The 22034-nt window shown below is 32.0% G+C and overlaps 1 protein-coding gene and 1 long non-coding RNA gene across 2 annotated transcripts; both read left to right on the top strand.

The window, feature by feature from the left end:
- Positions 1-1460: 1460 nt before the first annotated feature.
- On the top strand, positions 1461-3393 carry LOC11440706 (homeobox-leucine zipper protein HOX11). Its single transcript, XM_003595757.4, has 4 exons — positions 1461-1888; positions 1985-2358; positions 2661-2740; positions 2886-3393. Exons 1-4 carry the CDS (start codon positions 1591-1593, stop codon positions 3151-3153), a joined length of 1020 nt encoding a protein of 339 aa, XP_003595805.1. The 5' UTR covers positions 1461-1590; the 3' UTR covers positions 3154-3393.
- Positions 3394-14343: 10950 nt separating this feature from the next.
- LOC120578216 (uncharacterized) lies at positions 14344-16033 on the top strand. Its single transcript, XR_005644153.1, has 2 exons — positions 14344-14978; positions 15081-16033. It is a non-coding gene; the product is annotated as an uncharacterized lncRNA (long non-coding RNA).
- The last annotated feature ends 6001 nt before the right edge of the window (positions 16034-22034 follow it).

The following is a 22034-nucleotide window of genomic DNA, read 5'->3' as shown; positions in this document are numbered from 1 at the left end:
CCTTATAAGCGCAAGAACCGTTTTAACCAAAAATTTAGTTTAATTAATGATACAAGTTGAAAAAAATGTTTGATATATACCTTATTTACCAATTGTTAAACTTTCAAATAACAAAATAATATTTAACTGTAACACAAATATAAAACACTTACTTTTTGCATATTTTAATTGCACACAATATGTCTTAATATATTTCTTGCAACTAACATTATACTGAAATATATTTAAAGCGAAAAATAAATTAAGGCTCTAATATGAAGCCTAATTTTTTTTGGGCGCTAAAGTTCTTATTCTAGTGGCAGCTCCCTTAAATCGACCATGATGATACTAGATAAAGAGAATGATGTGATATGAGATGTACGCATATCATATCATTGTTGTATCCAAATCATATAATTTATGACCGTGTATATATTTTTTCATATGCTAAATGATTAATATTTATTTCTTTTTTTTGTCAAAATTAATATTTATTTCTATTCTTTATTTTTAAAATATAAGTAATATTGATTTCATTGAAAAACAGTTTTTTAACTATTATTCTTGATTGTTGCAACATAATTTTTTAGCTTATAGCTAAATTAGATAAAAGATGAAACCGCAGAAACAAATCAATATTTTTTTTAAAAAATGAAATCAAAATTAATTATGAATACTTTAAAAATGATAACATTAAATAAAATAAAATTAATTTCCATTTGCTTGTATTTTATAAGATCAAAGAAATATTTTTTAATACTTAAAATTACTAGATATAAGAGTATTACTCCCTCCGGTCCTATATATAAGAAAAAAATTCTTTTTTTTAGATACATTTAATAATTAATGTATCTACTCTTCATTGTAAACGAGATACATTAATTATTCAATGTATCTAATAAGAGAATCTTTTCTTATATATATGATCGGACGGAGTATATATTTAAGAGTTAATTAAGTAAATGGTCCCTATAAATATTTAAAATTTTGTTTTTAGTCCCTATAAAATAAAATCACATTTTTTAATCCCTATAAAATTTTCCATCAACATTTTTAGTCCCTAAAAAATTTCCCAACAGCATTTTTAGTCCCTATAAAATTTTTTCATCAACATTTTTAGTCCCTAAAATACTTAAGAAAAATGTCACAGGAACTAAAAAGTATGATTTTAGTTTGTAGGAACTAAAAATAAAACTGTGAATATTTATAGGACTAAAGACTTATTTAACCCTAAATTTAAATGGTTAGGATATGAAAGTATGAAACAGAAAAAGTAGATTTGATTTAGTTTAATTTTTACAGATATTATATTTTAATTTATAAGTACACATCATACATCAAAAGTCTTGAGAGCAAATAACAAAAGAAAATAGCCACCACACATTTTTTAAATATTATTTTAATTAAAGAAAGTGACCATTTTGGTCTTGCTATGATCACGTTGGACCCTCTCATTTCTATGATTATAAAGACTCTTCTCTTTCAACCTTTTCATCTTCATTTATTAGTCCAAGCTAGAATTCCCTTTCCCCACTTACATTCCTCATTCCTTTTCTCTCTCCACTTTGTGTGTTTCTTCTTCCCTATGCAGCAGAAGTAGAGAAAGAAATCATGGAGCTAGGTTTAAGCTTAGGAGACTCTTCAAAGCCTCTAATTGGGTTAATGGAAAAGCATCCTCATCAAACTTCCAAAGAACTTGGCTTAGGCTTCAACACCACTTTATCAATTTGTCCAATCATTAATACTACACCAAGAGATCAACTTCATCAACAACAAGAAGAAGAAAAGACTCAAAGAGACATCAACATCAACAACAACAGTAATAGAACTGAAAATCCTAATCATGTATTGCATCAACTTGATCTTCTTCCTCAACTCTCATTCCCATGGAATAATCCTTCTCAAAACGGTAACGACCCACTTCCTAAAAAGTTACAAATATTTTACCTTTTACTCTTGTTTTTTCTCTTATAAAATTTAACTAGTTATATTGTTTTTGCAATAGGTAATCTATTATCAACCGAGTTTGGAGGTTGTTCAAGGGGATTGGATGTGAACGTGGTTCCACCGGCGACGGTGGTTGTTATGGCGGATGATGAGATTGCGCTTTCATCGTCCCCGAATAGTGCAGCATCTTCTTTTCAGATGGATCTATGCATGTACAGTCGAGGAGGAAGTGGTGGTAGGAGTTTGAGTGGTTCAGGAGGGAACAAGAGAGAATTTTCTGATGGTGAAGGCTATGATCAAAGGAATTCATCAAGAGTTAGTGATGAAGATGATAACTGTGGTGTTCGTAACACAAGGAAGAAACTTAGGCTCTCTAAGGATCAATCTGCTTTTCTTGAAGAAAGTTTCAAAGAACATCACACTCTTAACCCTGTATGTGTTTTTTTTTTTCTCTCATGTGAATACAAATTAGTGTTATTATAAGAGTCATATTATAAATAGTATTATTAAATATATAAAAAATACTTCCAGATTCATACCACACATACCTAACATGTCGATATCAATAATAAATCTATATATGTAATGTTCCTTTCAAAAGAAAATATTATATGTAATGTTATTGTTGTATATGTTTAAATGAATGATTTTAACACAATTTTTTTTATTTAATTTTACATTATTTTGTACTAATTTTGTAATAAGATGAAAATTTTATGACAATTGTGGTGTAGAAACAAAAACTGGCTCTTGCAAAACAACTCAATCTTCGCCCTCGCCAAGTAGAAGTCTGGTTCCAAAACAGAAGAGCAAGGTACATATATACACTTTGCTAATTTTGATAAATCATATTAAATTAAAAAAATTATAGTCAAATGCAGTGGATACAATTTTATTATTTAAACTTTGGATATGAAAATATAATTTAATCATATGAATTTATTTATGTTTTGATGAAGGACTAAGTTGAAGCAAACAGAAGTGGATTGTGAATACTTAAAGAGATGCTGTGAAACACTAACAGAAGAAAATAGGAGGCTACACAAGGAACTTCAAGAATTAAGAGCTTTAAAAACTTCAAATCCATTCAACATGCAATTACCAGCAACTACTTTAACTATGTGCCCTTCTTGTGAACGTGTTGCAACAAATTCTACAGCCACTTCATCTGTCACTAATACTAGTGCCACAATCAATGGTAATAACAATAACAAAATTAACCAGTGATGATTCCACCTCAAAAACCAGCATTGGAATTGATTATATAGTGAGTTATTGGAAATTGATTTAGTTTTGTATATAGGGAATTTTATGAGAGGCTGATCAATTGGATTTTTGTTTTTTCTAGTTTAAATTTCTTTGGATATTATTCCTTTAATTTCTTTGGATTGATGCAAGAAAATTTTAGACTTGTGAAGATATATATTCAAAAGAAGACAACTGAAATGATACTATTTTTTGTGATAATCTCTCCTCCATTAATTTCTCATTTTTTAAGACGACAAACACGTTCTAAAGATCAAGGAGAACGTACAATCTACTTCAATGAAATTTATGATTACATAGTACAACATGCATACTAATCAAAGTCAGAATTTTGGTGTTCTTTTTGACAAATACTACCAAGTCTTGTGAAACAAATAACAATATGTGTTAAATAAGTTTTTAGTCCCTATAAATATTCACAGTTTTGTTTTTGGTCCCTAGAAATTAAAATCACACATTTTAGTCCCTGTGATATTTTTCTTAAGCATTTTAGGGACTAAAAATGTTGATGGAAAATTTTTTAGGGACTAAAAATGTTGATGGAAAATTTTATAGGACTAAAAAGTATGATTTTATTTTATAGGGACTAAAAACAAAATTCTGAACATTTATAAGGATCATTTACTTAATTAACCCTAAAAATATTAATTGATTAGAAAAAAAAAATGTGATCATGTTACATCAAAAATGTGTTAGATAGAATGTGGACATAACAACAGACAATTGCACCAATTATAGTAGGCCTCCACTTCCCTACAAATAATCTGCACTGGCGTATATCAAACTCAATTGTTATTTTTCAGGTAAATATAAGGTAGTAATTTTTTTAAAAAAATTAAATTTATCTATTAACTATGATAATTTAATGTTTAACATTAATGCAAAGCAATTAAAAAATTTGGCAAGAAAACATATATAAATATTGTATTAGAAATTGATGAAAATTAACATATAATAATAAATCATAGTACTAAATATTTTGTGTATGTTAGATAAAAAAAGTGTTTATAACACACCCTTCATTTATGTTAATAACCATTCCTCAAAAAAAAAAAATGTTAATAAAACCAAGATTGTATGCATTTTTTGTTTGTGATAACGACTTGAGGGAGAATGTAAAATGAAGTTTCATATTGTTGGTCGAAAATAATAATAAAGGTGAGTAGTCAGAGTTAGGTAGGCTATGACCTAATGGTCATGGGGTGAGGAGGCGAATGCCGTGGTTCAAGGCAACTTTTTCAGAAAAAACCAAGAGATTTTCAAACCTATTGATCAGTCTGCTTTTTAATGATTTCGTTTTTTGAAGACTTCAACCTCAGCAGCAGTCACTCGTCATCATGAAGAATTCAGACTAGAGATAGAGAGTCAAACAATTACTAGGTCTGGTGGGGGTTCATTAAATTCTTTCATTTGTACTGTTTCGTACACCATTCGATCACTAATATAAGTAAAAGTTTGATTTTTAGATTTATTTATTAAATGACGTATGTAGTTTATAATAAAGACTACATACGTCATTTAATAAATAAATTTAAAAATCAAATTTTTGCTTATATTAGTGATCAGAGGATGTACAGTATTGTAAGAAAAAATATGCAAATATTTATATAATGTGAAAGTAACGATAGGGTGCAATTGCATGGCTTTTGCGCTTCTCTTGTGGGAATTGAAGAGGGGCAAACAAATGGGACTGTGACCCAAAAGGGACAGGACAAGAATGCCACATTGATAAATTTTGTCCCCTAAAGTGGGGTACCCCAATAATGAGAATGCACGAGAGAAGTACACTTTTCATTATGGTTAATTAATAATTTAATAATAGAATACAAGCCGTTTGAGACACGCATGTCCTCCCACCTTAGGGATGCTAATCACGTGGGGCCTCAAGTGCTTTATTGTGTCCTTTCTTCATCCGTTTCAGAATATAAGTAAAATTCACTTTTTATGTTCATTTATTTAATGATATATGTGGTTCATATTATGAACCACATACATCATTAAATGAATAAACCTAAAAAGTAAATTTTACTTATATTTTAAAACGGAGGGAGTACTTCAAAATATTTATGACACAATATCAAAAATTCAAAACACTAAATGAAATTTATGAGACAAATTTATATTAATCCCTCCGTACCAAATTGTATAATGTTTTGAGCATTTCATATATATTAAAAAATGTAATTAATATTGCGTGGGAAAGAGATATTATGAGTTGTTTTACAAAATTATCCTTAATAAATGATATGGGAAAGATAAATGAAGAATTGAAAAAAGAAATGGTAATAAATAGTTAATGATATAATAGAAAAAGTAACATTAATGTTTCATTGGTATTCTAAAGTGACATACAATTTGGAACAAATATTTTTTCTAAAGTGACATACAATTTGGGACGGATGGAGTATTATTATCTTTTGGTTAGGGTTCATTCGGTTCGGATGGCTTATTTAAAAGAGTAATGTTATGAACATTTTTTTTCGAACATATTTTTTAAATTTCATTTTTTTTATTGGTTTAAATTATTACTCCCTCCGTTCCTGAATAAGTGACTACTTGACCATTTCACACAGATTAAGAAGAGTGTAAAGATGAAAGAAAAAAAGTGATATTTTTACTGAATTGCCCTTATTATTATTTTTAAATCTTCGCTTTTAATTATGTTGTGTGACTGTCTATTTCCTCAACCGTTTTGCAGTTCACGTTATTGGCCAATTTTCCATGCTAGACAATGCTTAATTATTTGATTAGCTACGTGAAGTAGTAACTTAAGCATGCTTGGCACTCAATGGAGTAGTAACTGACACACTTTTTTACATGGAGACCATACAAGCAATTATAAGGAGTAAAATTATCAAATTTTGCTTTAAAATTTGAGAAGGTCGAGTATTTTGGGATAATTTTTTTTTACAAATAGGTCACTTATTCAGGGACGGAGGGAGTAAGAGTCTACACTTTAGAAATAGAACTCACTCAAAATGGTGGAAGATACATTAATTTCTTACATAAAAGAGTGAATGTTAAGAAGAGTGTTTAAAAGTGAGTATTGACAGTATTCCTCTATTTAGACTTACGAAGCATGAACCTGAACAGAGGTATACTATTTTTCTTTGGAAATTGTTTTCTTAACTTCAAAATTTGTTTTTTAACACCCTAAAACGATAGTTAATTGTCGTTTGTCACAATGACAATTAATTACCGCTCGCTAAGTGTTGCACTCTGGTTTATTCGGGAACAACAACTGCATTTAACTCATTCCTTCAAAACACAAAATAAAAACATTTCTCCATCCATACTCAAGCAAATCAACTTCAACTACAAGTAAGTGTCTGATCTTTTTGCATTGAGTTTTTTTGTTTTTGTTAAAATTGATAAAAGTTAGTATTTATGGTTTATGTAAATGTTGAATTTTTTTGGTAGTAAATGATCCAATGATTGTCTATTTGCAATGAGAATGTTGTTTAGGCTAGGTTTGACTTCAATGAGGTAGTTTAAAAGTTGAAATAGCACAATCAATCAATGTTTTATATTTTTCACTCCAAGTGATTGATGGAATGTATGAATAAGTTTTTCATTGTTTTTTGTCGTGTAAATATGTTTGACAATCCAAACTCACATAGATCGCCGACTAGGCAAGGAGACCTTGACATCTAGCGCCCATAGGGAGAAAGTGGATGTGAAGGTCCATCATCATATACTTGTCCCTACTAGAGGTAGTAACCTATTTTGTTGTATATCCTATTATAATATGTTAATCCAAATCTTCAATTATAAGCAACCACAACACCGTCAATCTTCAAGTAACCCTTGAAATTATAGATTCTCTCAGTCTTCGAAACTTAAACTCTCGTGCAATCTTTAGAATTCTTTCACCTTGAACTCTTCTTTGCAATGTCCGGAGCTTGGATCCCTTTGAACTTGAGAAGATTAGAAAGACCCCCACAATTCACCTTGGAAGTGGAAATAAATCACTCTTTTTACCTTTGAACCCTTGATTCCCAACCAAGTTCCTTGAATGAAATCAATATACAATCCCTATAGCACCATGGCAGTCTATGACTCAAAATCCACAAAAAATCTTAGAAAAAAATGTTTAATCTGAAGAACAAGTGGAGAGAGAAGTTTGGAGACTCTAGAATGTTACTCGCAATTGATTCAATAGTTTGAAAATGGTATGGGTATAACTACAGGAATGAGTGGTAAGTGCAATATTTTAGGCAAAAGCAATTTTATGATTCAAATCAGATAAAGTGTAATTCGATTCAAACATGTGTAAATTGGCAAATCTGAAACAATGAAGGTTGATATGATTTAGAAAATATTTGAATCAAATCAAGACGACCTAGATGAAGATTGATATGAACCAAAGAACAATGATATGATTAAACAAGGCAAAACACAAGACTAAAGAAAACAAATGATACGAATCAAGCAATTTTGATTCGATTCATACATGATACAATTCATAGAATCATGAATCGAATCAAATTCAAATGGTCAACAAAAAGGTAGGGACAGAGAAAAGAAATGATACGATTCAACCATATTTGAATCGAATCAATGCGTAGAAAAGTGGTTTTGACACACAAAAATTAAGGTTTTCCCACACAAAGATAAACTTGATATTCAAGACACATATGACACAATTAGATAAGAATTACTAGATGCTTTAATATTCTAGGCATTTAACTAATACTTATCAAACATCATCAAAAGAATCTAGCTAGTAAACATCATCAAAACACAAACCTAACACTAGGAGCAACTTCAATTAGCTTTAGTTTTGTAACATAATTTCATATTCTCTAAACTTTTGAGAGATTTTGTTCTTGTTTTTTCCATTTATTGAATTTTAATCAAAGGAAGCTTTATTATCTTCTTTCTTGTGCTTTTATATTACTTTATTTTGTCTATAGTGAGCTTCTGTGAGGTGACACCTTTTATTCTCAAATTGTGGAAAGAAGTCACAGTGATAGACTTTTCATAACTCCTAATTCTTTCTTGTTGCTATGATTTTTTTAAAAATTCTAATTTTATATTATTATTTTATCTATTAATCATAGATATGATTATTTGATCTTAGCTAATTAAGATGACAAATAATGAGCATAATAAGACAAGATAATCATATAATTATAATTTATTCAAACATATGATATCAACGAGGGACGGAAAGGGGAAGTATATCACTATATAGGAATGGATAACCATAACACTATCATTCATAATCTTATACACCGAGTGATGGATCAAAAGGATAAATTTGTTGTCGGACCTATAAGATAAAACAAAGGATGCAAAGAGTGAAAATAGTCTTGTTTTCTTTGAGGTGTTTTAGGGTAATTGAGATTAATAGGATTTCTCAATGATTCCATCATGAAAATAAGATGAATAGTTGGTTCAAAGTACACTTATGAAACACCCTAAATGAGTCGTGGGTGATAACCGAGAAAATAATTGGTTATCATGTTGCACTTATTTTTCATAATGAGCAAGATATTGAGTGAATGCATTGTCTAAAATATCTAATCAATGTTTATTTAGGATTTTATAGTTTTTAGTGTTAATTAATCATTTTAAAATAGTAATGCTTGTTGTGGATGTTTGAAGGTACATAATTAGAAAAGGCTTTAAAGATTTGGGAAGCTACATCGTGGATTAAGATTGCTTCACTGAAGATATCGAAAGATGCAGCACCCTGGATCGCTTGATGGGTCGTACACTAGTACAAATCCATGAGACCACTTCTGGCCATTGGTTAACAGGTAAGGATTGTGGGTTGGCGCCAATGATTTGAGTACGAGGAATAATGCAAAATTTGTCTGGAGTAGGCAGGATAAGATAAGGACATCTCATAGGAAAATGACCAAAGGGTACAACTTTTAGTGGTTGACCTTGTAATATAAAAGGACAACCACGTGTTGGTGTCAAGGGGTCTTAAAATTTATTAGTGAATTGGATAGGCAAATTTTTAGCTAGGTTAGCAGCTTTATAGTTCTCACTCCATCTCATCTTCTCCATAGATGAGCATGAGTGTTAGTTTTTAGACAATTAGGGTTGGATTACTTGGTGATGCTTTTAGCTCACCACTCTGCTTCAAAGATTGTAATCTTGTACCAGCTCTATTAAATCTAGGCTAAATTACACTAGGAGTCCTTTAAGTTTGAGGTTTGTAACAGATTGGTCCTTTAAGTTATTTTGGTCACACAAAAGTCCTTTAAGTTTAAGGTTTGTAACAGATTGAACCTTTAAGTTATTTTAGTCACACATAAGTCCTTTCAGTTTGTAAACGTTTTCAATTTAGTCCTTTTGTTAACCAAACATTACAAAAACGATGATGTGGTAGAAGGACTAAATCAAAAATGTTTACAAACTTAAAGGACTTATATGCGACCAAAATAACTTAAAGGACCAATTTGTTACAAATCTCAAACTTAAAGGACCCCCGGTATAATTTAGTCTTAAATCTATTATTTTAGTTTTTCATGTTTTCATTTATGTTTTATTTCATCTTCATCTCTGAGGTTCAACTCACCATGATCTAAACTCCTTTTTGTGGTTTAGACATGGTGAGGTTATACTACTCTTTTCTTACGATTTATAAAGGTATAGCTTCGTGTCTTTCAAACAAACTAATTTACTCAAAATCTTTAGAATTAAAACTTTATCTCTTTTATTTCTAATGCTATAGTTCCTTGAGACCGACAGGGTATGGGAATGGAACATGTTTGTTTGATATGACTTAGTCCCTATGCATACAAAAGGTGAACGGAACAAGAGAGACTACTTTGCACGAGTACTAGATCTTGGGTGAGGCTTTACGCCCCAAGATCTAACTAGGACTCTTGTCATAGGTCAAAGGCTCAGCATAATAAAACTCCGGTGGAAAGTGTTGAGATCCTAACCTAGAAACGTTGTGCATTAAGTTTGTGTGATTGAACTCCGACTAGTAGTCTTCACGGGCTTAATACAAAGGCTGAGTGCACACTCCCAGCAACCACCAGGTTGTCAGGAAGTCATAGAAAGTTATAGCTCTGTAGATCGTAGTAAAGCTATGTCATAACTTAGCTTAGTTTAAACCACATTTTTTACTTTGAGAATTTCGAAGTCTTTTCAACTGTTTTCCAAACCTTTAACTTTTATTTTTACTGTTGTGACAAATGATTTATTTTATTTTCTTACAAACAAGTTTTCTGCTAGAAAGCTATAGAGAGCTATAGCTCCCAATCCATGTGGGATCAATATCTTTTTATACTATAAATTGGCAAATTTATACTTGCACTAACCCTTTTCATCTTAAAATACTCACAATGTTTTGGGAGACACCACTAGGTTGCATTAGTTTACCTCACCTTTGGAACTTTGATTTTCATATCAAAAGTAGTGGTAGTAACACTCTTTTTTCAACATTCTCATAACACTCACTCTTTAGTTGATTTAAATCAATATGGGTCATGCATTTTGTAATTTCTATTGTAAGAAAAACACAATCCTAAATTGTTTTTTATATTATTGTTAAATCTCTACCGATTTCAACCCAAAAAAAAAACTATTTTTTTAGCTAATTGATTTCGAAGAAGGAATCAGTAATCAAATCTTGTCCTCGTGGGATTGATACTTTTATTAAGCAATAGAAATCACAAACTTACGTCTTATCAAAGTTTTGGCACCATTTTCTAGAATCAAATAGATTCAAAGAACAATAACTTTGTATTATATTTTTGTTGAGATAAATTCTAAAAATCCCTTTTTAAATTATTTTAATGATAATAAAACAATTAAATTATATTAGGTTTAATGATGTGTTTCATCCCTCTAATCGCTAATCTTGACAATTTACCCTTGCATTGTTTAATCATTTAAAAATTCGTTTCTCTCCCCCCTTAATCACTGCCACGTCCCTAATTAGCTGACGTGGCGCTGTTAATTAGTCAAATGACTGTTTGACTCGGCAAAAATTGATGCGAACTGACAAAAATACCACTGACTTCTCAGCAACTAACAAAAATACCCCTCTAACTTTCAGGCAACTAAGAAATTACCAATATGCCCTCAAATTCCATCTCTTCACTCACAAATATAACTTCACCTTATACTCTTTTCAATTTCAATTACATTTCACAAATTTAACATCAAAATTTCATTTTCCACGAGAGCTAAACACTGCACCTACATACTATTTTCTCCAATCCATTTATGGGTATTTAATTTCACTATCTCCTGTATATATTTAATTTCTCAAATTAGTTTTTTTTTTTTTTTTAATTTGGAATATTTTCAAAACAACAAAAAAAATACCCAGAAATTGCTAATGTTATTATTTTGTTCCAGTAATTCAAGTAAGAAACAAACAAAAAGGATAGGGTATATGACAAAGTGATTCTTCTTTCTCCTTTTTATGGAAAATCAAATGGGTGTGGACATGAAAACAGAAATCAAAATCAAATGGGTGTTTATTCACGGAATGGAGACAAGAAAGAGGAAGAAGAACAAACAGAAGCATGAAGGTAAGGATCAAGTGAAAAAGAGTGACTATTGTGATTCCAATTTCAGAAACCGGAAACTCGTGGGAGAGGGAAAAAGAGGTTGTTACCGGCGGAGGGACGGTGGTGACTGGATGCGAAATCATGACCGGAAGAGGATCAGAGCAGATACGGCGGCGGCATGGACGGCTCGCGATCGGAAGTTTGGTCTGGTTTGGTTATGGGTTGTTGTTCTTGTTGTTGTTTTTGTTCTTGGTCTTGTTGCTGATGATGATGAATAACATGAAGAAGAACACGAGAAAGAATAGGGAGAAGGAAGATGAAATCAAGGGCATTTTCGTCCTTTCACGTTTGTATGTGAAATCAGATGTGCCACATCAGCTAATTAGAGACGTGGTAGTAATTAAGTGGGGAGAGGGACGAATTTTTAAATGATTAAACAATGGAAGGGTAATTTGCCAGGATTAGCGATTACATGGACAAATTTTTAAATGAAGCCTAATTTCATAGATGAAACACATCATTAAGCCATTATATTAAATGAATTTTGAGATTATTTGTTATTTAACATGTGTTTTTGAGTGATTTTAAAGATAGGTTACAAAATGTAACCAAGAAAAAGATAGGTTACAAAGCAAGCAAATGTTTTTCAAGAATATTCTCAGAACAAAGCTCATCACCACTATCTTGATATGCCACGCCAAAGTCAGCTCAAGCAAAGACAAATTAGAAGATCTTGGCATTTAAGAAGAATTAATGTGTCAAGGATCTTTGTGGAAATATAGAACAAAAGGATCAAGAGTTCTATGCTACAAAAGGAACATATTTATTACTACCTCCGGTCCTATTTACAAGAGACAATTTACTTTTTAGATACATTGAATAATTTATGTATTTGGTTTAGGTTCTTGACTAGATACATACATTATTCAATTTATCTAAAAAGTCAACTGTCTCTTATAAATAGGATCGGAGGGAGTATAATGTAACTTATAAGAATGAAAATAAATAAATATGGAGGAAAACAAAAAGGAACCCATGAGCATTAGACAACACATCAAGAATGAAGTACAAGAGCCAATAAGAGATGGGCAACCCATCAAGCTAAAAGGAATAGATAAAATAGAATCACTTGTACTTGCTTTCTTTCTCTCCAAGGCGTGTAAGTATGACTGCACAAACAAAAGCAATCTTGGTTGCCAACTAGCAAACAAGAAATCTGCATCGTACTATTCATGATGTCACACTTTATTGCAAGTTGTCCAAGCAGATTTTTGAGAACGTTCTCAGAATTTCGAGAACAATCTGCCAAGAAATTTTTCACAAGAGCTTTTCACTTTGATGAGTTTGCAAACTTTCCTCTCCCCATTTTACCCTCAGGAGTGTGTGTTTATTACAAAGCATCAAGAGGAAAGGCATTGAGTTATTAAGCAAATATAATCATACTTGATTTTCAAAGCATCAAGAATACTTCAAAGGCTTTTTCATTGTGTGCAATAGCAAAAATCCAACAGCAACTCTTTTTTCCTTGAGTTCTTTACAAAGACAAAAACATTGTAAATCAAAAGAAAAGATATTGAAAAGAATCACTAAAAGTGTTTTGGTGATTGTTGTTTGTAAAAAGCTAGTGAGTGAAACTAGTGTAAATCCCAAGGGGTGAAAAGAAATAAATTGTATAGATCAAGGAAGTGATCTAAGATAAAAGACATAGTTGAGATATAGTTAATACTCAACTAAATATTGGAAAATCTCACGGTATTGTGGGGACTGGACTAACCCACATTGGGGGAACCAGGAAAACTTCTTGTGTGTGATTTTCTCTTTCCCTATCTCTTTTATTTTAAACAATATCACACACTTCACAATATTATTGTTTTGTTAACTAACGCACTAACCTAATCCAAGTATATACTTGAGAATTTTTATTTGATAATTTTTATTAGATCACAATTCAAACCCTCATTTTTGTGATATTATTTTACTTCAATTTTAATTTTAACAATAATAATACTAATAATAAAGGAACAGTTGCTCTACTAAATGTGTGCTCAAGGGTGAAGGTTAGTATCGAGAATAAAATAGAAAAATATAGGGTTAATAGTGTTTTTAACCTCTGTAATATATGTCATTTCCGGTTTTCGTCCCTATAAAATTTTCGGTTTGATTTGCACCCTCGTAAAAATTTTATTTTCCGGAAAACACCCCTAATAGGCCATTTTCAGAAGTTTTTTTTAAGAAATTTTGGTTTTTGAATGGCCTATTAAGGGTGTTTTCTGGAAAATAAAAAATTTACGAGGGTGCAAATCAAATCAAAAATTTTATAGGGGTGAAAACCGGAAATGACATATATTATAGGGGTAAAAAACACTATTAACCCAAAAATCCCTTACTCCTTAATCTTATTAGGTTGCAACAACTTAACCCTAAAGATTTGGAGCCAAATTAGTAGCAATTAATGCTAATAAGTTAACCCTAAAAAAATTTGGCTACAAAGTAGTAGACTTTACATATTCATCTAAGTGCTTATCCTAATCATCTTTCAGCCGTTGACATTACTCTGCTCAAGGAAGTTTGGTAGTCACACCTTTTTCATTTCCAAGGTTAATATGTTAACTCTCTCATTTTTCAATGTCTTCTATGCCATTTCCCACATTCATCTTCAACTCTCATTTCTCTCACTTCTGAAAGTGATTTTCAACTTGATATATATTTTAGTTTTATGAAGTTAGATACAAATTTGAACCAAGACTCATATATGAATGTATCCAAGTTTTTAAATGAAAAGTATTGCTCTGCATGTATCATAATGCTATAGATACAAGTCATGTTTTATTTTAGTTTCTACTTTGTGAGCATATTGGTATTGCAATACACCATTACTGATATTGATTACTCTGAACTAAGACTCTCATATATGAATGTATCCATTGTTGTAAGACTCTATCCATTATTATTTACTTTAATTAGTATATCAATATCAATTGATATGTCTTAAATTGATTTTTAAATTGATGTTCGTTTTAGTGAAGTAAGACTTTGTCTATGATTTTAAGTTGTATTTTGCAAGTTGATATATGCTTTATGGATCCCATCATTTGTCATGAATTGATGCATGTTTTATTGAATTGATATATGTTCAAGATTTTTAACTTGATTTTCAAAACTGTCAACATAGTGGCAATATGATTAACTTCACTTTTTGGGAAAGCTATGGATCTAAGTTCCTAAATTACTACAACCAAAACAAAAACTATGGTGCTATTGTCATTATCCTAACTCAAGCAATGATCAAGGATGCACAAGGTCAGTTTTATTTATTATTATTATTATCAGTTTTGGTTTGTTTGGTTTTCAAAATTTGTTGCCATTGTATTATTGACTAATGTTTATGGCAACTATTAACAGTTTTCAAAGGAAGTGATCGTGCAGCACTTTTGAAATTAACCAAGTTGATAATTTGGGACGAAGCTCCAATGGCTCACAAGTTTTATTTTGAAGCATTGGATAGAACACTCAAAGACATAATGACCGGATCTAAGTCTTCATCAAAAATATTTGGAGGGAAAGTAATTGTTTTCGGTGGTGATTTTCGATAAATACTACCAGTTATACCCAGAGGAAGCCGTTCTGATATAATTCATGCCACAATTAATTCTTCATGCATATGAGATCACTGTCAGGTGGTGAGACTCAAAAAGAACATGTGGCTGCAACAGAATGGTCAGAGTTCCAATGATCCGGAGTTTGAACAGTTTTCCAAATGAATACTGAAAGTTGGAGATGGAAAAATATATGAACCTAATGATAGTTATGCAGATATTGATATCCCACCTGAATTGTTGATCTCTAATTATGATGATTCACTTCAAACCATAGTTCCAAGTACATATCAAAACTTTTGGATGAGTGATCAGAATGAAGGAATAGGTAAAAAAAATCAAAGAACATGACTGCTCTTGCAATTCTACATAACTATGCAGAATTTTGTATCAGCACACGAATTTGTGTTTTTGTTTGTACTTATGCTATAGGTTATTAATAATTGCTTGGAATGCAAAATTATTATGATGAGCGTGCCTTCACATGGTTCGTTTAGAACGGAGTCATAGTACTTTTGATCGAAGAGAGGTAAACACTGACCTGAGATTCTTATGAATTAGATATAGTATAATGCTACTGTGAAGGATTCTTTTGGTTGTTCCTGTATTTGTACAGGCGAATTCAATTTGTGTGTGATGTTTCAAACTGTTGATATGTTTAATGTTTGCACGTGAATTGGGAATTAAGTGAGAAGATTTTGATGTCATTATCAATACAGACACATTAGTCAATATATGTATTGGAAGTCTATTTCATGACATTGGAAGTGCATTATGATATGCTTGAATATGACTGCGAATGCTTAATATTACCAAGTGCTTAAGACTTATTTGACAGTGAACTCCATTTATCACAAACTCACATTGAATCAATTGTATTGCTTTGACAAATAATTTGTGGGTATTTTATATCTCTCTGAGTTGTCTTTTAAACTATATATGACCCGTGCGGCAGCACGGGTAGACGATCTAGTATATTACAGGGGTAAAAAACACTATTAACCCAAAAATCCCTTACTCCTTAATCTTATTAGGTTGCAACAACTTAACCCTAAAGATTTGGAGCCAAATTAGCAACAATTAATGCTAATAAGTTAACCCTAAAAAAATTTGGCTACAAAGTAGTAGACTTTACATATTCATCTAAGTGCTTATCCTAATCATCTTTCAGCCGTTGACATTACTCTGCTCAAGGAAGTTTGGTAGTCACACCTTTTTCATTTCCAAGGTTAATATGTTAACTCTCTCATTTTTCAATGTCTTCTATGCCATTTCCCACATTCATCTTCAACTCTCTCTCTCTCTCTCTCTCTCTCTCTCTCTCTCTCTCATTGTTTCTCACGAACTCTTCCTGGCTTTGGGAGTCTCTGAAATGGCATCTCCTTCATTTTTCGTTTCTTTAATTTGTGTGCTATTATTTCCTTTGGCTTCTGTATAGGTTAGGTTAGGATTTAGTCCACTAATATGCTTCTTATTGGTTATTTGTTTTACATTTTTCCGGTTGAAGAATATGATTCAACCCATCACTAAACTAATATGAATCTTTGTTTTACCTTTAATTGCTTAACATGCTTATAAATTTAAAACAATTTGATTTCCTTACTTCATTTGCAGGCTATTTTGACAAGTTGTAAAAGTCTTATATGTGATAGAGTTTGAATTTTAATGTTGTTTGAACTGCCATGTTGCAGTTTTGAAGACTTGGGGCCTATATTGAAAATTCAAATGCTTTATCTTGATGTTTCGATTTGGAACCAATGAAAAGCCTTCTGCTTATGAACTGTTGTTGTGTTCACTGTGGTCGGTCGCTTGCAACGATGACAATAAGATAAAGGTTTATTGTCCCTTTCTCTTATTCTCTATAAACATTGCATTTGGTACTATTTTATGATTATTTTGTCTGTTATTTTGTCTCTATAATGAGTACTGTTGTTTTTCAATGACTAATTTAACTAAAGTCAAGTTTTCCAGTTTTCTAAAATCAACATTATTTTCAAAGATAGATTTAGAATTAACATGCACTCACACAACATGGATCTTTGATTTATGGTATTTCTTTCAGTGGTATTCATAATCCTTTTTATCAGTTTTTAATTTTCGGTAGCTTTTTTATATGATGGGTCAAGTGATTTTTTCTTTTTTTGACAAATAGGTCAAGTGATGATGCATTTGTGATGTTGATAGTTGGAGGTCAAGTGGATCGTAACGTTTTTGTTATCTGTGAATACATGTTTGATTAGCACTTTGAATTAAGCTATCTCCTAAGATATACAAACAAGAGAGAATGAAGACTTTAAATTGTCATGATGAAGACGGTATTTGCATTGATAGTATTTCGAATGTTGTGTTTAAAAAAAATTCCACTAATATGTAGATACTCTAAACTTAAATTATTGTTGTATTTAAAGCTAAGACGTTTTAATAATAAGTTCCAAATGTACGTTATCATTTTGCTTTGTCTACTATTTTACATTGTATATGACCCGTGCGGCAGCACGAGTGGAAAGTCTAGTATATAATAAAGTTAATACTTTTGTCTCAATATAAATTTTAGTCGTTTAGAAGACGAGCAACAACTTAAGAGGAAATGACAAGTGGTCATCAAACACATGACAAATTGATCAAGAAAGAAGGAGCTTTTCGGTCAATAGAGCGTCAACAAAAATCATCATCTCTATTGAAGGTCAAAAGCCATTGTCTAGACATGATGATCATATTTAGAGTCAGCTACAATTAACGCCAAAATTCACTTGTCTTACCGAGCAATCAACTGAATGAATGATACATGAAGAGTTCAAGACAATCATATGGTTCCATTGTTGAATATCAAGCACTCAACTCTGAATTAGTTAAGTATCTATTCGATCTTTAAGTACAAAGTCGTTATTCAATAAAAATCCCTTCAACTCAAGAGATCACTTCAATACAAAAGATAAAATAGATACTTGTACGATTTCATACATATCCTATAGCAACTACTACCTATGTCCTTAAATAGAGGACCTTATAGACAAAATTATAGGAATTTAAAAAGTTAATTGTAGTATTAAATTATTTGTAATTACTGCTTGTTTTTATAATTATATCCTTTAAGAGCGAGACTTGGTATATATTTCCAACATAGTATTTATTTTTGATTGAAGAAAAATGTGTAAAATAAATAAGTGTATGTTGGTAAAAAAATAATTAATGTAGTTAAAAATAACAAAGGGGCCTTTGATGTGCGGATTAGGCAAGTGTACCAAATTGTTTACCAAGTAATAAAGTGATAAGTACAGTATCGTATCCACATGGATTGTCGTTTCAAACAATTCGCGTTACTTATTTTAAGTTGACAATAAAGTAAAGGCTTAATTGCACTTTTGGACCCCTATCTTTCCAAAAGTTACGGTTATGGACCCCTAACTAATTTAAATACAAAACAGACCCCTATGTTTTGATTCTTTGGCAGTTTTGGACCCCCAGTCCATTGTTGACTCGGTCAACGCTGACGTGGCACCCTAAGTGAGGTGCCACGTGTCTTTTTTTTTTTTTTTTGCCTTGGGGGTCTAAAACTGCCAAAGAATCAAAACATAGGGGGCTGTTTTGTATTTAAATTAGTTAGTGGTCCATAACCGCAACTTTTGGAAAGATAAGGGTCCAAAAGTGCAATTAAGCCTAAAGTAAAAGAGTTAAAGGGTTAGAGATTTGCAATTTTTATCTGTTTGCAACAGAGCAAGTTACCTATTTTTGGTTGCAGAAAAGTAACCAGCGATTATGATTCTTCAAATCCCCCCTATTTATATTGTTGGATATTAAATAATTGTAATGTCGCGTTTATTTATCTTAGGTAGATTATACAAGTGATGAGGCTGTTGGGATGCTACTAACCTAATCAGTTGTCAACCTGCACCTGCTGATTACACGGTGATCCTTACGTGTGGTGTCTATACTATCTCAATTGACTAGGTCTATCCCTCCAATGTTTGGTTGCACCTACTGGTCACACGGTGATCCTTACGTGTGGGGTCTTACCACCTCAAAGGTAATTGAAAGCATAGACTTTATATTGGCTTTTCAAGATTTCCAACGACAATGAAGGCCAATGTTCATGTAGGTCTTTCCATATATGAATCCTAGAACACTAATAGCACACACTCTCTCGCTCTTAGTAGTTCTACAAATCGGCAACCCTATCAGCGTCTACCTTACCAAGGGTTTAAGAGAATGGTTCTACTAGGCTACAACTTATTTCCTTCAAGCAGACACGTGTCTCCTTAATTATTAACTAGTTACCTCCTAGGTTCATCAAATTTACTCCATATTAGTAATGTCACCTCCTAAGTACTTACTACTAGGGTGAACTCGCTTTTGGTATCTTTCGCAAGCTATAACTAATTACTTCCTAGACATATAGATATTAATAGCAAGATATAAATATCAATATATAAGCATCAGGATGTTAATATCAATATTAGGCCATGTCACAACCTAAGTATCTAATCTTGCGCAACTACAGAAATAAACTAAATTCCAAATAAAACAAAATAGCGAACAAAAAATAAATAAAATATAAACAACATTAAATTAAATAAATATCCAACAAAAATAATTAGAGGTTCATCTTAGAACTCTAACCTAAAAAGAATTAGTTACACATGGTAACTAAAAACAAATTACTAAAGATAAAAACATACCCTAGAAAATCAAGAAGATAGAAACTCCTCCGAAGCTCTAGAATTGCCTCATCTTGTATTGCTTCAAATCTGAACGAGAAAATCTGAATAAGGAAGGCTGATATTTATAGTGAGAGTATCTAATTAGGTTTGGGCTAAAAACGCGGGTTTTACCCACAAAAAGCAAAAAAAGACACTTGTGCCCCGTGCATTTTGGATGCTTGGGAGGCATGGCACTTGGCCTAGCTGCAAGTGAGTTTAGCAAAAACCATGCCCTTGGCGCATGGCTTGCTGCCAGGATGCCCTCGGCGCATGGCACAACTGTCCGGGCCCAGTTTCTCCGATTTTCCGTTGTTTTAGGTGTTCCTCTTCAAATAACTTGCCTCGGAACCTGTGAATAGAATTCCTTCCACTGTAAAGTCTCCTGAGACCTCTTGAATCTTCAATATTGGTCTTCCAAAAGTCTTCACAAATCTTCTGATGTTCTTGATTTTCCGATTTGTATGATTTCTTTGTGAATTACTTTAAAAACCCCCTAAAATTGCTATGTTTCGGGAAAACTAGAATTACAGACTCAAATATAGAAAACATTACAAAAGTCCCGAAATCATAGACAATCGTTCTAATACTCTTCCTTTTTTATGCTAAAACCTAATGAAAATGACAGAAAAACATGATAAAAATAACGTAAGATGACCTGTCATCACAACCCCAAACTTAAATTGTTGCTTGTCCTCAAGTCCCGAAATCATATTTTATTTTTTGCATTTTTTTTAGGAAAACATACCTTTATCGAAATTGTGCTTAGGACATCATTCATCATATTTACAGCAGAGCAGCAACTAACTTACCACATTACCTTCAAGCGGGTCCGATTAGGTGAAAGTACGATATATTCTCAACCATACTCTTTTCTATGATACACGTATGTATGTCCTAAAGCTAGTAGGGATGGTCACGACATTTTCCCACTCCAGTCTTCACATGAATGTACCTTGCTATAAATTTGAAACAATTTTATACAAATAGTCAAGTTAAAATTATTTACACACTTTGAGGACTTTAAGGGATATAATTTGGCTTAGGTTAAGGGTGGATATTTTTTGGGAAAGTAGGCTAAAAAAAGAACTTGGATTTAGTTTACTAACCTAAGGATTTCTACTATACATTTATGAACGGCCAACCATTCTTCCTTGATTCAAACAAGATGAGAAAAGGGAACAAACATTTTGGATCCAACGATCCATATGCATGGGAAACAAAAGACACTTATCAAATAGTTTAAAATGCAAACAAGACGGGGATGGGTGAAGCGACGTCTACTTATGGTCGAATTAGGCGATTGTACCAAATCGTTTACAAAGTAATAAGTGATAAGAATAGTATCGTATCCACAAGAATTGTCGTTTCGTCCAAACAATTTGTGTTACTTATTTTATTCCGACGATATAAAATAAAAGAGTTAAGGGTTAGATATTTCAATTTTTATCTGTTCGGAATAGAGAAGGTTACCTGGTTGGTTGTAGAAAAGTAAGCAGTGGTTAGGACTCTTTGAATTCCCCCTATCTATTTTGTTGAAATTAAATAACATTTATGCCGCATTTAGTTATCTTTAGTTAACTATACAAGTGATGAGGCCGTTGGGATGTTCTAACCCGGTTGGTTGTAAAGCTGCAACTGCTGATCGCACGGTGATCCTTACGTGCATGGTCTATACTATCTCAGATAATCTATGTTTATCCCTCTAATGGCTAACTGCACCTGTTGATCGCACGGTGATCTTTACATGTAGGGTCTTGCTAATTTAAAGGTAATTGAAACATAGACTTAAATTGACGTTCCTAGATTTCCAAAGGCAGTGAAGGTCAATGTTCCTGAAGGTTTTCCCATCTATGAATCTTAGGGCACTCATAGCACACTCTCCTTTTCCCTATTAGCGTCTACCTTACCAAGTGGTCGAGGAGAATGGTCTTACTAGGACCGGTTCACTCCCCTTAGTACTTATTCCCCTAATTAATACATGGTAGTTCTGCAAACAGTAAGCCCTATCAATGTCTACCTTACCAAGAGGTCGAGGAGAATAGTCTTACTAGGATCGATTCACT

This window comes from Medicago truncatula, chromosome 2 (assembly GCF_003473485.1).
Source record: "Medicago truncatula cultivar Jemalong A17 chromosome 2, MtrunA17r5.0-ANR, whole genome shotgun sequence".
In the NCBI taxonomy this organism is placed as follows: Eukaryota; Viridiplantae; Streptophyta; class Magnoliopsida; order Fabales; family Fabaceae; genus Medicago; species Medicago truncatula.
This window is presented reverse-complemented; position numbering and strand designations above follow the sequence as displayed.

What these genes read in the sequence shown, in the direction of transcription:
- LOC11440706 (XM_003595757.4), top strand. Translation starts at nt 1,591, where the DNA reads ATGGAGCTAGGTTTAAGCTTAGGAGACTCTTCAAAGCCTCTAATTGGG. An exon ending in AACATCACACTCTTAACCCT is followed by an intron (nt 2,359 to 2,660) that starts GTATGTGTTTTT and finishes ATTGTGGTGTAG; the next exon opens with AAACAAAAACTGGCTCTTGC. An exon ending in TTCCAAAACAGAAGAGCAAG is followed by an intron (nt 2,741 to 2,885) that starts GTACATATATAC and finishes GTTTTGATGAAG; the next exon opens with GACTAAGTTGAAGCAAACAG.